Here is an 18108-nt window from a genome sequence, read left to right as displayed (position 1 = left end):
TATGTACAAGTATATATATATATATTGTTAGTTTAGAAGTTATTCTGGGAAGGAGGAAGATCCCAGTGGTGGACAGGAAACCAAAAAAAAAAACATGATTGTCGTTGATGAGTGAGTTTCTCTTGATGCTGAGGATGCAATGAAGACTGACTCATTTCAGAGGTCCGGGGAAAGAGGACTATTCAATGACGTTTTCAAACGCGAGGATGCCAGCGACAGTAGCGACACCACCGAGGGCGAAGATGGCGAGGGATTGGGCGGCCGAGACAAGCTTGCTGGACAGCTTGGGCTTCTTGGCCGGATGGACTTCGTGAGCGCAGTGTTGACAGACGCTCCCTGGTGCACGTTTGCTCGCTTTTCGGGAACTGACGGGCGCCTTGGCCGACAGATTCCCGGACTCTTCTTCGTCAAACTCGGCTGGTCTCTTTCTTTTAGCTTGGACAGGCGATGGCCCTGGTTATTTGAAATCAAGGATTGAGTTTCGATTTCAATGGTTGGGATGGGAGATAATCTACGGCTTACCGTCAACAACTTCTACAGGAGCCACTCGAGCATCGCTTGGATTCGAGTTCCCGGTAAGAGCAGAGCGATTCTTTGCGGTCTCTTGCTCGCCACTAGATTTATGTAAGCGTTTGAATTTCGGAGACTTGGCGAGATCGATATGGATAATCGGCATCCGATTAGAAACATTAAATTCCGTGAGGGTTCGGCCTAAGGAGCTTGGATGGAAAGGCTTGAGCTTGAAGCTTACCTGGACAGTTTTGGCGAGGCTCTCAGGTAATCGGTTTAATGACTCTGTGAATTTAGTTTGGCTGGTAATGGTAGTCACAACCGAGAGATCCTTGAACGACTTCGAGACGTGTTTCTTTTGGACAGAGTCTACGACTGAGGAGATCTTCGGCGGAGATGCTTCTTGGCTAGAGGCTGAGGAAGACACTGAGTCGTCGTTGACGCTCTCTTGACTGTTTTCCATGCTCACCTCACTGGCTTCTTGTGCGCCAGGTTGAGATACTTCGTTTTGGTTCCGAGTTTGTCGTCCATTTGGATCAACATCACGTTCTTGATGAACAGAAGCTAGAGGAGCAGCTTCTCCGTCTTGCGCAGCTTGAAGTTCAACTGAATCATCTGCGATCCCACTATCTTCCTCTTCGATTTCACTCTGTTCTTCTTCGTCGTTGCTGTCATCCTCTTCGGCACTGCTGTGCTCTTGGTCGACAGCGCTGTGCTCTTGCTCGACAGCGCTGTGCTGTTGGTCGACATCGCTGTGCTCTTCTTCGATGTGACTTGGTGCTTCTCTCGCACCATAAGTGCACTGCAAGTCGAATTCGCCATTCTCTTCTTCGAGTCCATCACTGAGCTCGCCCGGCTCTTCCTCATTCGCCGCCTTGTCTTGGCTATTAGCGGCCTCTTCAGTTGGCTTAGCGACGCGGGAGGCAACAGAAGAAAGCTGCTTGGGGCATGCGTCTGGTTGCTGGACCGCGAGAGTCAATAGTTTGACATTGGGACGCTTGATTAGAGACCTATCCAAAAGTGGAGAAGGATTCTTGTCTGAGGATCGCGTCGAGTTGCAGGGCGAATTGCTAGATAAAAATCGATCGACGGTTTCCGGAGCGGCGTGTCCAACAGTTAAACTCGAATCGGGAGGGTTGGCATTGCGGGCAACGCTGATCAGGTCAGACTTTGAGCCAGGAGGTCCGGGAAGTCGTTCAGGAGATTGGTTTTTGGAGGCGGTCGTCAATCTAGCACCATCGACAGCATCATCGTCAGTCTTGTGCGATCGATCCTCGTCACCGCTGTCATCGGATGAGTTGATGTGCGAATCCTTTAAGCCGTAGGTACCCGGTTTGAACGGCTCGGATGGTCTGTGGAATCGAACCTTGACTTCTAATGGAGTGTGACGAGTACCGTTGGATGGATTGGTGATCGCCCTGCCGAATCGGATGCTCATACCTTCCTGTAACTGCAGAAGATGCAGGAAGAAAAAAGTAGCAATTGTAATGAATCAATATTCTTGACGCTTCCTCTTTCCTCTTTTGATTCTTGAATTTAAGATATGATGATAATCACAGGTAGTGATTTAGGGATCTTTTCCCAGGCCGCATGCGAGCCGGCGCGAATCTTGCGGCCCTTCGAGTCAGCAACGAAGACTCGGTTGGGTTGATACCATGTACCATGGGTGGATCCAGTGTCTTGAAGATAAGGCTGTGGCCGAAGGGATTGATTGCGATAGTGAGGGTGTCAGCAGGGGAGCAAGATGAGGATGGCTGAGGAAGGGAGGACAGACTCGGTGATCGATCCAGGTGAGTTGGGCATGAGTCCTGCTCATCACGGGGCAGTGGAACTTTGCATTATCGGGTGCAGCTTGATAAGGGGCAGAAGTCTTGAACTTGGCCTGCTTGTCGGGGTCAGCAGCCCTTCCGATTATGATAGGCAGCCCGCTCGAGGGACTGTACGGTCAAGCAGTGTTCGGTCGGGCGATCGAGGGGGGTGAGAGAGAAGTCAGCTCGATGGGTCTGATTGGCAGTGAGGAGATGGAGATGGAGACCGACGGTGTGAGTGTGCGCTGAGGAAAAAGATGGTCTGCGCTTGTGAGGGTGAAGATGATGGGGGAGGCCATGTTCTCCTGGTCGGCCTTCTTGCTGATACGCTGCTGGTGGAGATGGAAGGTGTCGTCGAGCGACGAGGCAGTGGAGGAAGACGAGCCGGGGGAGTAAGCCATCGGCAGGAGGGCTCTGCAGTCGACAGTTAAGGTTTGGGTGGAAGAGTTGGCTCCGGCTGGCCGAGGAGGCTGCTGTGAACATCTCTAACCCCATATCACACCCTATATAGCCATACAACACCCATCCATCCTTCACTTCTATGGAAACACAATTATTATGTAACTGGCCATGAATTTTGTTTGCATTCATGGAGACTTATTTGAATGTCTCCTAACCCATATTTCCTTACAACCTCTGGCCTGCGTTTTTGTAGAAGTGATTTTTGGTTTTAGACAGTGCTTCCCGATATGTACTCCCCAAAAACTCATGACCTGAACAGAAGGATCCGTTTTCTTTTTTTATGTTTCCTTTCGAGCGTGATGGGCCCTCACATATCTTTTAACCATCATCCCTGCTACATATTATTATTGAACAGTGTTGCTGTCTTCCTGGGGCCAGGCGGCTCAGCTGTCCTTTGATCAGACCTCGATATGCATGTCACCACCACCCGGCCAGGCTTTTATGCATCGACCCCCTCGGGGGGCCAAGCGGCCGGGGCACGCTCGCCGTCTCACTCTCCACGTCCAACGAAACCAACCAATTCAGTCAACCCATCGAGCAAGCGTTGCGGCAATCCATTGAGTCTCCAGACATCCAACCTAGAACCTTCAAGCTGAATGGCGCGCACAAAGTCGATCTCAACTTACGTTGGATGCGTCCTGCTGGCTTTCATGTCCTCTCTAGGCCGGCCAGAAGTCGAGGCCTCAGCACTTACCACTACCGTCGCACCAGGAGAGAAACTCTGCTTCCATGCCTGGGTCGACAAACCAAAGGAGAAGGTATGTTTCTATGTTTGTTTATTGTATGGCAAATTCCAGCTACAACTGCAGTATGTACAGCCTGCGCCCCTTCGATCGAGTCCTATTGATAAGCTGATCCAGTGGTGCAATCTATTCTTGGATTGGTGTCTTTGATAGGTGGGATTCTATTTTGCAGTTCAAGCGGGTGGATCGTTTGATATCGATTGGTCGATCACAGATCCTCGAGATAAGATAATACTCGAGGGAGAGAAGGAGCGACAGGGCGACTTTGTACTTACGGCGCATGAGATAGGAGAATATTCATTCTGCCTCAATAACGATATGTCTTCCTTCAGCGAGAAGACCGTCGACTTCGATATCATGATCGAAAACGAACCCCGATCAAGCCCGCCGCTCAAACAAACCAGTCTTCTGGACCAGGCCAGTAGTCTCGAAGAAAGTATCTACAAACTCAGCGGCAGTCTCAGTAACATCCAACGGACTCAGAAGTATTTCAGGTATCCAACCTTTCCCTGATCTTTCCCACTCACACTTCCTACGCCTCCTTTTTTCCGATTCTCAGACTCTTGACTTGATATCCAGAACACGCGAGAACCGAAACTCGGCAACAGTGAAAGACACTCAAAATCGGATCGTGAGTTCTGTCTTCCTTGTACCTGATTACTCGTTCTCGTGGACCACTGAGATGGATTGCTGCCTTTGATTACAGTTTTATTTTAACCTCGGAATCAGTCTGTTACTAATCGGAATCTCATTTACTCAAGTATGGATAGTACGGAAGTTGTGAGTCCCGCTAAACCTTGACAAATGATGATTGCTGGGGAGGCAAACTGAGTGTCCCCCGTTCTTCCCAATCATCAAAACCACAACCATCAGCTTCAACTCTCCTGGCAAGTATGTGAGAGTATAAGAAGACGCCATACCATGTCATCTACATATCTCTGGTTTTCTTTCTTCTTGCCTGTAAAATGCTTTTGAATTTGAACATTTTTTTTCTTCAATCGAGCCCCCGCATCTCCTTGTTTTTCTAGGTAGACTCAATTAAACATTCAGCAGCAACACCTGGTCATATTTCTGTCAAAAATCAATCAACAAGATCAGCTCTAGTTACCAGAATTAGGGATGATAATCGGGAGGGTCCGCCGACGGGCCGCCCGAACCCGGTCGGGTTTGGGCCGGGCTTGGGCAGTTGTTTTTGGTAAATCTCGAATGTTGGCCCGGCCCGGCGGACCCGCGAGAGTTCTCGGGTCCGGGCGGTCAGCCCGTCGGGCCCCCGTCGGGCCGACCCCGTATCACCCGGGGGCAACCCCCGTGCAGATATATGGACTCCAGGAGTTCCGATTCGGAGTTCCCAAGGCCAATCCATGAACCACAACCAGAGTCCAGACTACCAGTTACTTTGACAATATTGGCCGCCACCCTCAAGTCTTGACGTCATGGCGGACTCGGAGGCTCCCGGTGAGGAAATCAACATCCAGGTTACTGCCGGCCCAACCGAAAGCCAGAGTGAATCACAAGAGAAAGACCAGCAAAGCAAAAGGCGAAAACTCACCAGCGGGGTTTGGGAGCACTTCACAAAGATAATAGGTGAGTCTTTTGTTTCTTCTATCTTTGGCTTCCCTATCAAACAAGCTCAGTCAATGATTTATTTCTGTGTCAATATCTAGATTCCAATGGCAAAGAGAAGGCCAAATGCAACTACTGCAATCTGAAACTCACAGGTGCCTCGTCCTCTGGAACCAACCATCTCCGTCGCCACTTGAAGAAATGTATAGTCAAAAAGGGTGGTGTTGAAGTAGCCAAACAGTCCCTCCTGAACTTTACCACATCAGAAGCTGCCGCTGGCCGGGCCGTCTGGACTTACAGCCAAGATTGATCTCGCACCCGCTTGGCCAAAATGATCATACAACACAAATACCCCTTCGCCATGGCCAAGCACAAAGGCTTCATCAACTTCATGAAAGAATCCCAGCCTCAATTCAAGATGCCAGGCCGTCAGACTGTCCAAAACGATTGTATCAAAATCTTCACCAAACGAAAGGCTGTCCTCATCAAGATGCTTTCCAAGGACGCCAAGCAGGTTGCACTGACAACCGATTTATGGACCGCCTCCTATCAGACCGGGTACATGGTGGTGACCATCCACTATGTCACCAAGAGTTGGGACCTGGAGAAGCTCATTGTTAGTTTCCAACCGCTCCCCCCTCCCCACTCGGGCCCTGCAATCGCCGACCGACTCAGCCTAGTGCTTTGTGACTGGAGGCTTATCAGCAAGATTGCATTTGTCACTGTTGACAATGCTTCCTCAAACACCGCCGCCATGACTAGACTTCAACAATATGTCGATGATTGCAGGACTAACCCCAGTGCAGCAACCTTGACTTATTTCCACTTGCGCTGCTTAGCTCATATCATTAACCTGGTTGTCAAGGATGGAATCAAATTCGCCGGCACCGCCATTGATCAACTCCGAGATAGTGTACATTACATCCATGGATCCTTGAGTCGCATGGACGCTTTCGATAAGGCCCTCATTGCGGTCAATGTTGACATCAGGTCGAAGCATCCTTGTCAGGATGTTCCGACCCAATGGAACTCAACTTATCTTATGATTGAGGCCGCTCTTCCCTGTAAGTTAGCCTTTGAAGAGCTAGCCATCCAGGACAACAAATACGAATATTGTCCAACCGAGCTCCAATGGGAAGAACTCGCTTCCATGGAAAGATTCCTTGAACCCTTTTATCAAGGTATGTTGTGTATTAGTGTCAGCTCTCTGATTAATCATTCACCTTTTTTTTAACTCATTCTTTGTTGTAGCTACCGTGCTGTTGAGTGGAACACAGTACCCAACAATCAACTATGGATACCGTGCAATGACTGCCATCAAGAGACAAATGAAGGAAACTGCGGCTAATCCTAGCAATCTAATAAACGCCAATAAGATGATCGGTCCGATGCAGGCAAAATTCAAAAAATATTGGGAGCCAGCCAAAGAACTCCTGGCCGTTGGTCTTGTCCTGGACCCACAATACAAGATGCGATATCTCCGGTTTGATCTCGAACAACATGCAGCGGCCGACAAAGATGTGAATCAGTTCATCACTAAAGTAAGGTCCACAATTTTCTCACTATGGGACCTCTATGTTCCAGCGCCATCATCTGTCACCAAACCGTCTAGCAGTCAACCGCAACCAAGCTCAAAGAAAATCATCAACAAGGACTTGACGGCGTTCCACCAATATATGGCCGGAGCCATGGAAGCTTCTCATAATGCACCCGCGGCCGAGTTGGATCTGTACCTTGAAGAACAAAACCTCCTTCTCCCTGACGAAGCCGATTGGAGTTCAATGTCCTTAGCTGGTGGAAGATGAATGCCGCACAATTCCCATTGCTATCCGAGATTGCCCAAACCATTCTAATGATCCCAACGACTTCAGTTGCGTCTGAGGCAGCTTTCTCAACAGGTGGGTGTGTTCTCGATGATTATCAAATGCGCCTCAATGAAGACTCCGTCGAGGCATTAATCTGCACTCAAGACCGGATCAAGGCCGGCAAGCGGGTGGCCTTAAGGTGATTTTTCTTGTTTTTCTTGTGACTTTATGTATGTTATTAGCATTACCTCTTCCTGGGTATAAGCTAGAAGCGAATCAACATGCAATACATGCCCTATAGGGGGTCTGAAAATTAAAAGTAGCTTTCTTTTTTTTGGCTGGGGCCCGCCGGCGGCCCGCCGGCGGCCTGTGGGCTGCCCGCGTATTAAACGGGTTTGGGCTGGGCCGCAATTTGGCTGATAATGGCCCGGCTGAACCCTTCCATTAACTAGTTGGGCTGTCTTGGGTTGGCCCGCGGGCGGCCCGAGCCCGCCTGATTATCATCCCTAACCAGAATGAGTGCCTTCTGGAATAATGTGATAAGGGTGGGTGTACAGCAGATACTTTGTACAAGTGCTTGCCTGTTTTTCAGCTCAAAATCCCAGCACCGGCACCCAACACCCAAAACCCGTAGGCAAGTACTTGCAGTCAACTTGCAGTCACAAGTACTTTCTGTCAGCTAGCAAGTACTCCCCCTACAAGTACCAGGTAGTTACCAATGGGTACTTGGTGCCATTTCTACAACATGTATTTATTGAATGTCAACAAACAATCATATTGGGCTGCAAAATAATGATGTTTTTTTTTTTTTTTCCTTTATAAGTAATCAAACTGCTTTCTATTTGTCTTGATGTGTATGTAATTTTGTTCTGCTTACTTTTATATGTAGTGCACTCAAACAAGGTTGGAGTAAATAAATATGCACTCCAATTTTGCTGAAAAAATGGAGTCATGGGAAATGAATACAAAGAAATGCACTAACCAATCAGTTAGTGGTGTGCACACCATGGCTTTTGGAGTGTAAACACATGGAGTCAAAATTCAGGTTGTTTATGGAGTGCATGAGTGTGCCTGTCAAATTTTTGGAGTGCATGAGTGTGTACTAGTCCAATTTTTTGGAGTGCATGGGTGCACAATCCAATATTTTGGAGTGCATGGGTGCACAATCCAATATTGTGGAGTGCATGGGTGCACAATCCAATATTTTGGAGTGCATGGCTGCATACTACAGCTTTTTGGAGTGCATTGGTGCGCACCCCAATTTATTGGAGTGCATGAGTGTGTGCACGGGTGTGCACACCAAAATTGTGTGCTTGTGGAATTTATTTGGTGTGCATAAAGGTTGACCCATTATTTGTGTAATGCCAGTATCCATTTTGTATGAACTTCAAGTTGAGCCCATGTTTATGCCATTGTTACATATAACACAAACATCATTATGGGTAGTGTTTTTCTCATAACATGTCTGATCCAGGATTACAGCCAAAATGCAGAACTGTTCACTCATTCCCCCAGGCAGATGTCTGCTCAAGATCTCTCATGATTTCATTATCATAGACATCACAACAAGACAGGAAATAAACATATGAGCAGACAAACCATTCAAAAGAAGAGAAACAAGGGTGGGTGAGTGATGAGTTGAAGCAATCAAGCAAGAGATGAGTAGAGTTTATTGAGGGAGAAGTTATAAAGTGATGAATGAGTATTATAAATGATGTTTGGTGTGCTGAATGATGGTTGTGTACTCTCATATAGTATATCAGGAGTGAAAATTGATGCTGTCTGAGGTCACTGAGTTCAAATAGAACCTGGTCTTGGGCAAAAATACACAACATGTGTTTACATATGTAATCAAAGCACAACCACCACACTGAGAGTTAGCCTAACTTCAAAGAGCACCACACCAACAGTTAGCATAGCTTTTTGGAACGCTAGAACCGCTAAAATGATAATTCCAAAGAATTTGAATAGTGTTAACTTTCTTTTTCAATTTCAGATAAAACTACGCTAACAGATATTTTTTTTCTTCAAGAAAATGCCTTAGTGTTAGTTGGAAAAAATGGAAGCTAACAGTAGCTTCTCTGTAGCATAGCTGAAAACAGCTAACACTACGCTATGCTAAAGCTATTGTTAGCTTAGCTGACCCACTGTTGCCAAATTCAGGCAGGTGCCCACGCACAAATTGCCATTCTGCACAGCTCTGCCTGCCCCTAGTGCCCATTGGCGGGTACTAGGTACCTGTGGGCGGGTACCCATGGAAGTACACGTGTAACTGACAGCAGGTACCGGTGTGGTAACCCTGTTCCTGTTCATACTATCACCCTCATATCACCAAAACCCTTCATAAATACCTCATTATTACTTCATATTCAGATTCTACACCCCATTTTACCCCTATTCACCCACTCATTTCACCTAGGATTTCCAAATGGATCAGCAGTTATTGGCATGTATAGTTTTGGCAGGTATTTTCTTCATACATATCCTTAGCATTATTACATACATCATTCATTAGTATCATAGCTACATAGGACTGCAGATCTTACATAACTTCATTACTCATTTTAACCTTCATATGGTATCAGCAGTACATTCCTTCATAGTTCCTGTAGCTATTATCAAATGCTCATCATTATTTCATCTTCTACATAGTTACCTTTCATGTACACTCCTTGGTCATTGCACCTCCATCATTACTGCTCATCTTCAGATATTGTTACTATGTGCTCATCATGTATCACCCCCCTGTAGTACTTCTCACATATATAAACACCCCTCTAGATGTTGTGTCCCCATCATGCACTTTCTACTACATCCCCTCTGTAGCACCTTTTAACATCACCCTTATATGCACTTTTCACCCACTACACTTTGTATGCACCTCTCCCCCCATACTCTCTGTAGCACCTTTACACATCACACTTAGATAAACTTTCATCACCATAGAAATATATCTCCCAGCATATATCTCATTTCACATCTCAGAGTGACTCCCCAAGAGCTTCTGCTTTTCTCCCCTTCTCACTTCTCCTCTCTCACTCAGTAGGATTGATACACCTCAAACTCATAAAGTGTTAAAGTCATCTAAGTCAAAGAGAATCATCAGCCACACCCTTTTCTTTTTCTTAGTGTAACCCCCTCTCCATCAGCATTAGTCAAGAGGGCAGCCTCACCAGCACCTGTAGCCTCTTCTACATTATTAGTAGTGTACTTGACTATTTCCCCTCACAGCTCTTTCCTGATCTTTTAGGAGTTCCACACCGGGTACGGGTGCAGGTGTCCATTCTGGGTCAAAATTCAGGCAGGTACCCAGACCCGCCGCGGGTCCCCAGGTGCAATGTGTCAGCTCTAGTGGGAGGTCTGATTTTGCTCCGGTACTATGGTTTGACTTTGGCGCTGTGGGGCCAACTATCACAAAACCATGTAACTTGTGCGGGTTTCTGTGACACATTGTGTCACACAAATGTACACGCGCGTGTTTGTGTGACACATAGACCATCACCCAGCCATATCATGCCAAGATGAGTGCCCCGCAATCCCAGGGGCAAATTAGCTGAATCCTTTGATAATTGTATCTGATTTTCATCCATCAGTACAGAAATCCTGTTGAGGAGATTTTCTGAATTCATTCACAAACCCTGGGTAATCTGAGGCTCCCCTGGACTTGTCTCAGAATTCTAACTCCCTTGGGACAAAATTTAGCAGCTGAAGAATGTGTCACACAAATTTACACATGTGTGCTGGTGTGTCACATTTTTCATCACTGAGCTAACTGATGCCAACCTGAGTGCTCATTCAGAGCCAGTGGCTTAGGTGGACCCTTCAAAAATTATTTATAACCTTCAGCCACATGTATACAAATGATTTTGGGGATATTTTCTGAAATAATACACAACTCCTGATTAATATGAGGTTTTTTCCGCTGGACTTTTCCCAGAACTTCATATTTTGTGAAAAAAATCAGTAACTAAAGAATGTGTCACACAAACTTACACGCGTATCTTTTTGTGTACCACTAATATATCTTGAGATTTTTGGGATTTATGATAAACACATGATAGAATCAAATATATAGAGCTGGCAATTTGCACCCGGGTACCCGCAGCGGGTGCAGGTACCTTCCTGAATTTCTACCCAGAATGGACACCCGTACCTGCTGGCTGTTACCTGCGTACTTCCACAGGTACCCAGCCACAGGTACCTAGTACCTGCCAATGGGCACTAGGGGCAAGCAGAGCTTTGCAGAATGGCTATTTGTGCGCAGGTACCTGTCTGAATTTGGACCCAGATTGGACACCTGCACCCGCACCCAGCGGATATCTGCGCACTTCCACAGGTACCTGCCCGCAGGTGCCAAGTACCCGCCAACAGATCATAGGGGCCAGCTCTAGAAATATATGATTCCCATGGTAAATACCTTGTTTCTGCCAAGTATTTGATATTGCTTTGCAAGGTAGTTGAAAATGTGTTCTAGAGTCCAAGTTTATTAAAGCCTCTGAATCACAAAACAAAACTTCAAGGGTTTCCCCTACAAATCTTCAAAAATCACAAAAAAAATCAAGGGTTTTCCCTTTACAACCTCCAGGAAAAAAAGATGAAAGGTTTTCCCTCTACAAATGCCAAAATCAACAAAACAACAACAATGTTACAACAACCAAAAACAGAGCAAAAATCTGCACCCAGCCACCTAAAATCAGCAAGCTGATGCAGCGTGGCCCACCATCCATCCCTGTCTAGCAGGGTTAAAGAATGGTGAGAGGATGACCGCCAGCGCGCCGCATTGAAGGCATTATGCAAAGGGGGGCCACCGAGTAGAGCCCCTCAAACTGCGCAAGTGCAACAGCGGAGGGGGTGAGGACAAACCGCACGCTGGAAGTACAGGCAAGCCAAGGCCCATCTTATAGACAATCCGCCACTGCCCTACCAGACTCCTAGCCTAGCTAAGCCTCTTGAACGGAGGGGGAGGGGGGGGGGCACATCCCGAAGGGACTCTCCGCAGGAGGGGCTTATGACTTATGTCATACTTTTTGCCTGAGAGTTTGGGGCTTTTGTGGCTTTTTATGCCCTTTTTTCCTTTTGTCCTCCACACAGCAAAAACTGACAAGCCTCTGCTAAAGCCCTGAAGGGTCAATATAGCTGACCATCTTGGATTCATATCCATGTCCTCATAATGAGGATTGGATGCATGAGCTGGATTGGCCAAGGCGTATTGACCAGAGCTCGGAGAGCTTGGATCCTGTGGAATTGAATTGAATGAGCATACTGTTTTACGAGGTCAGTTCAATCCACACATGTTATACATCCCAGAATACCCCAAAAACCATAAGTTTGGAGGGTCATGGGAGGAGAACGCTTGGACTTCCAGAGACGTTTGTAGCGGCAAAAGATAGGGAAGAGTGAGACAAGTTTCATGATCCAAAGGGCATGCCTGGGGCCGGTCAAATTTTGAATGGCACAAAAAACCCACCAAAAGGCCTCAAACCATCATACCAAAAAGTGGACATTAGTCACAAGTCCCTCCTTTGGAGGTCGCGCTTCGCGCCAGCCCAGGCTGTACCAGGGCCCTCCGAAGTGGGGGACTTGTGTTAAGTTATACCAGACTCCAGCAGCGAACTCAGAGCATCCACATCGGTTCAGCTGAATGCTAAGCTAAAGTACCAATCGCTAAAGCTAAATTTAATCCACGCGGATGGGACTCCGCACCGGTTGAGCCAAATCAAGTGTTAAACTCATTTGACTGCGCCAACAACACCCACCACCAACTGTCTACACTGGTCTTGACAACATGCAGCAACTTCAAAAACATCTTCAACAGTTCCAACAACACCTTAAGTTCCTTGCTGATATCGACAAAGAGGCCCGTGAGGAAAAAGCTGTTGAGATTTCAGCTCAAGGTGATGAGGCGATGGAGACAAGGGGTGGTGAAAGAGGAGCTGGTGGTGGGGGACACAGGTGGGTCAGGTTGGTTAAGGCTCAAACTCGATCATTAATTTCTTATCCGAGGAGCAGACACGTATACACAACTAGAGAGCCCCCTGCACAAGATCCAGAGGGGGCCTAAAAGCATGTAACACAAGACAACAGGAACACAACATGTACTGGAACTGGAACTGTGACATGGACAGGAACTGGGGACAGGAACTGGAACTGGGGACAGGAACTGGAACTGGAACAGGGACTGGAACTGGGGACAGGAACTGGAACTGGAACTGGAACTGGGGACAGGAACAGGAACAGGAACTGGAAACAGGAACAGGAACTGGGACTGGAACATGGACTGGGGACAGGACCATAAGATAAAGAAAGTGAGCGGACTGACAAGCTCAAATTCTGACAGAAGCCAACTTGATGGAAATGTTTGATGACTCTGACGATGAAACCTGCAGAGCAGAACAACTGCCAATCTTGAACCGTGTCCCAAACAAAAACTGCAACGCAACTGAAGGCCATGAAAAAATGATGACTGACTATTTGAATGAAGATTTGGTGTACAGTAGTCTTGAATTTGAACACCAATTTTGCGTCACTAAAGGCATCTTTTTCCAATTGTGCAATGACTTTCAGACCAAACTCTCAACAAACTACTTTGTTCAAAGACGGGTAAGATAATGATCATTGGTGGAAATTTTTGGTAATTGGAGTAAAGCTGAAATGTGTCTTCAAACTTCCAGGATTATACCAGTAAACTCGGCCTCTCCACGCCGCAAAAGGTCACCACAGCCTTACGTCAGCTTGGATATGGTGTCACTGCCGATGTGGTTGATGAATATGTTCGCATTGGAGAGACAACTGCTTGAGAGACCCTGAAGATATTTGCATCCTTGGTTGTTTCATTATACGGACCTGAATACCTCCGCCAGCCCACTGCTGAAGACATGCGACAAATACTTGACAAAAACGCTGCTCAAGGGTTCCCCGGCTGCTTGGGAAGCCTTGATTGTATGCATGTTGGCTGGAAGAACTGCCCAACAGGTTGTGCTGGCCAATACAAAGGGAAAGAGAAGGGGACAACACTTGTTCTCAAAGCTGTTGCAACCCGAAACCAATGGATCTGGCACAGTTTTTTTGGCACAACTGGTACCAACAACAACATCAACATACTCGATCGTTCTCCGTTGTTTGATAATATTTTGAACGGTCAATCACCAACAGTTAGCTTTCAACTTGGTGGAACTCAATTTGACTCTGGATACTACCTGGGCAATGGCATATATCCGTCCTGGGATTTTCTTATCAAGTCAATACCAACAGCTTCGGACTTAGCAACAAAACACTTCAATACTATCCAAGAGGCTGTACAAAAGGACATCAAGCGCACGTTTGGAGGTTTAAAAAGCAAGTGGCACATCTTAATGAGTCCAATCCGATTCTGGTATGAAGACGACATATATTCAATTGTCCTCTGCTGTATAATCCTACACAACATGATGGTCGAGGAGCGCAACTCATTTTTTGCCGGCGATCCCACCCACACACGAAGCATCCCTTCAGTTTCAATCAAGCCAGCAACAATGTCAAACACTTTTGAAGACCGCCAAAGGGTTGCAAATCAAATACAATCCAAGAGAACCCATTGCGACCTCACTGCTGCACTTATCAAGTATCAGTGGGAGCAAAGGGGAACCCATAACGACTCAACCTGATTCCCCCTTAAACATATATGGCTGTTTATTTTTCTTTTCAAACTAGATTATATTGTTTCCAGATTTGTACATACTAAACCTGACATGAAAAGGAGAGATTGTTTTTTTGAGATGGATAATGCTGTTTTTCTTTGGAACACTCTTTTATTTTCTGAGACAACTTGAAAAAAGGGACAAGAAAAAATATGTGGAGTTGTCGATCTGAGCAGACTGCATATCAAAACATGAGCTTAAAAAATATCAGGAAAAAATAGCCGGATCAATTGGAAGCTTGTTGTTGTCGCAGGCATTTCCAGGGTCATGATTGTCATTTGGTTGTTCATCTTCTTCCCGGCTGGTTTGTTCATATTCATCCCCGTTGGATCTCAGAAGACTTTTGTTGGGCTCCAAGCTGGGAGCATGGCTTGATGGATTGTTTATTGGAGCCAAAGATGATGAGGCCTGTGATTCAGAGTTCTCAATTGAAGTCGGATTTGGATTCAAATCAGGACAGGGCTGATTTCGGCGAGCTTCCATCTGAGTGATGATGTCTTTCTTTGCTTGGGTGAAATAAGCTAGCTTGTACTTGTCAACACAGGTTGAGAGATCTTTGGACAAGATGTCCATGTTGACGAGTTTTTCTTGGATGTTGTCTGCTCGCGCCATTTCTGAGTATCTCTTCTGACTCATTGTATGGGTCTTTCCAGCTGTGGTCTCCATCAGCTTCAATTTCTTGTTCAGCAGTTCCGTGTGCGTCAAGGCTCGTTTAGCTGCCTTGATTCCAGTTGGTCGGCTACCATCACCGCTGGGAGTAGGGGTGTCCGGATTGTTCTCCGGAGGGTTATTCGGAGGATTGGTTGATGGAGTTGGAGTTGCTGCAGGTGAAGAGACCTCCGTTGTTCGAATCAATGCTGGTGCCGGGTTCTTCTCAAGTGAAGACTTCCACTTTGGTTTATCGTGCAACTCAATTGAGGCACGTTCAAAGGTGAAGCCCTTGTCAGTCTGATCTTGAAAAAGGATCTTTGCTTGAGCAATCCAGTCTGATGGTCCGCTTCCTGAGGGGGGGTTTTGTTTGATTGAAGAATAGATCCCACAGAATCTCGAGATGGCAGGTCTGAGACTTGACCATCTTAATCAGCAATGAAATTGGGGGTAGAGCTTGAAAAAAAAAAAAACTTGCCGGTATTTGAGTGTTCCCTCTTGGTGCTGACCGGATGTGTTCTTGTTGAAATGCTCGGCACATTTCACCCAAAACTGATCCTTTTTCATGGAGTTTGCAAAGATTGGGTGCATCAAAGTTTGAAGCCAGCTCCTCGCAAGTTGAGCATCTTCTTCATCGAGGAAATTTGAACCGCATCCCATTGGAAATCTCCTGTTTGTATTTGGATGGGTGGACGGCTGTGGACGGTAGAGAAATTGAGTGATATCAAAGTCCTTCTTTCGATATGTATCCTTGTTGTGGGTTGGCACAGCTGGCTTGGATAGTGATGCGGGGAAGGAATGCGCAGCTATAGCATCGTTGATAACCCTTGCTATATTTGCCGACCTTTGTCGACGAAAGCCAAATTTTTTAACGATACCAGGGGATTTAACGACACCGGTGTGGTGTTTCTGTTGCTAAATTTGGCTTAGCGCGGGCTTTAACGCAACCGATGTGGATGCTCTCAACTGCTGCATTCATCAAGCCATGACAACTATGCCACCGCCACGCCCCTCCGATGCCTCTTGACCTGCGGGGCGGTGCTCTCACTGGCTATAAGGTGTTGCCAACAAGACCCTTGTGTGAGATTAGGTTGGTCTTATGCGTCTTTCTTGGTAATATTGACCGTGATGACCACCACAACTTGGCTCACATACATTCTGTCCGACCAAAAAAAAAAATTGCATCGAATCTCATCAGCAACTGTTGTCAGAGCATCAAGCTACCCTCTCCATCCTCAGCCTTGCATTAGCACTATCAGTATCAGTGTTGGCATTGGCACCGGCGCCAGTATCTTTGTCTTTCGCCTGCGCCCTCAACAAGGAACTCGCCCTTTACTATTGCACAATCGCTATCAACCAATACCACCTCGCCTCCGACCATCCCCCCCGACGCCGGCCACAACGAGGGCCAGAAAGCGCGTGCCGAGCTCCGCATCCTCGGCATCTCTCTCGCCCTCCTCGGCAGTATTGGATACGCCCTCTACGAGATCTGGTACAAGTGCACGATTGCCTGGTTGTGAAACTCCATAAAATATTATGTGTCCTATGGGAGTTGAACCCATGTCTCTTATATCCATGTCAAGTGTACTAACCACTGTACTAAGGACGCTTGGATATGAATGGCTGCAGGTGGGTGAATGAACATCCACTGGTGTCACATGAAGGTCCCTAATTGAGGGTAAGACCTGTAAATGACAAGTCATGAATGAGTGACACCAGCAGGTATGATAAAGCTAAGAGTAGCAGAACCACAACCTGACAGCCCCCCGTGCTATGAAAGGGGTTTATCATACCAAGACTCCATAATATCCTAGGTATCACGCGGTAGCGCTGGGCTCATAACCTGTGAAACTCCATAAAATATTATGTGTCCTATGGGAGTTGAACCCATGTCTCTTATATCCATGTCAAGTGTACTAACCACTGTACTAAGGACGCTTGGATATGAATGGCTGCAGGTGGGTGAATGAACATCCACTGGTGTCACATGAAGGTCCCTAATTGAGGGTAAGACCTGTAAATGACAAGTCATGAATGAGTGACACCAGCAGGTATGATAAAGCTAAGAGTAGCAGAACCACAACCTGACACTGGTCGGACTCCTACACAAGTTCCATGTGCCCTCCCAAGTCCGGATTTTCTGAGCTGCTGCTGTCCGAGCACCACGAGAGCAGCGGCTCTGACACCGAGATGGCTGACCCGGAGTACCTGGCCTCCTCCCTGACCCCGCTTGGATCAGAAGGGGCGGAGAGGAGGAGGAGCAGGGGCGGCCGAAGGGCAGATTGGAACCGGACGGTGAAGCCAGAAGGCTACCGGACTCGGGGATAAGACTAAGGGCTACGGCTGCGGAGCGCTTGAGAACGGAGAATGCAATGCAAATGAAAAGCTAAAACGCTGCTAGAAGCAAAACAATGGAAGGAAACTGGATGACTGAGGAAAAGAGACAAAGAGTGAAAAGATGAGGGTTTATATACCCGAGTCTTTGACTACAAAAACCAAGAACAACATCAGCGCATGAGGCGCGTACAACTAGACCAACTGGTCTGGGCAGAAACTACGGGTGGCTGAAACCAGGGCTATGAGAACTGGCGCACCCTGGCGCCGCAGCCTGGGCCAACTGGTTCAGGAGGTGGCGTCAGGGCTCATGTAGCCTAGGTACGAGTGGCGTCGGCTACAACGGGACGCACGGCCCGGCGCCGCCCAGCCTCTACGGCGAGGACAGCCTGCTTGACGCCAACCTCATGACGACCATGCTCGGCCTCGCGTCACTTTGTCTTCTCTGGATCCACAGCCCCCTGCTCAACCGGTCGGGCATCGAGCGCTTTGAAGTCGTCAAGGACCCTGCGATCGCTTGGATGATCTTGGGCATCATCTTCATGGGCGTACTCTTGTA

At 47.2% G+C, this 18108-nt stretch overlaps 2 protein-coding genes across 2 annotated transcripts; one reads left to right on the top strand and one right to left on the bottom strand.

Moving 5' to 3' along the window:
• Positions 1-178: 178 nt before the first annotated feature.
• Positions 179-2719, bottom strand: PtA15_5A14 (uncharacterized protein; the record flags this gene model as incomplete). The annotated part of the gene is made up of 6 exons (XM_053168882.1): positions 179-453; positions 523-646; positions 752-1960; positions 2068-2202; positions 2285-2447; positions 2550-2719. 6 exons carry the CDS (start codon positions 2717-2719, stop codon positions 179-181), a joined length of 2076 nt encoding a protein of 691 aa, XP_053019999.1.
• Positions 2720-3376: 657 nt separating this feature from the next.
• PtA15_5A13 (uncharacterized protein) lies at positions 3377-4430 on the top strand (the record flags this gene model as incomplete). The annotated part of the gene is made up of 5 exons (XM_053168871.1): positions 3377-3538; positions 3677-4017; positions 4103-4154; positions 4230-4303; positions 4397-4430. 5 exons carry the CDS (start codon positions 3377-3379, stop codon positions 4428-4430), a joined length of 663 nt encoding a protein of 220 aa, XP_053019998.1.
• Positions 4431-18108: the final 13678 nt, after the last annotated feature.

This window comes from Puccinia triticina, chromosome 5A, assembly GCF_026914185.1.
Source record: "Puccinia triticina chromosome 5A, complete sequence".
Taxonomy (NCBI): Eukaryota; Fungi; Basidiomycota; class Pucciniomycetes; order Pucciniales; family Pucciniaceae; genus Puccinia; species Puccinia triticina.
Note: the sequence above shows the minus strand (reverse complement) of the source record. Positions and strands in the feature narration are given on the sequence as shown.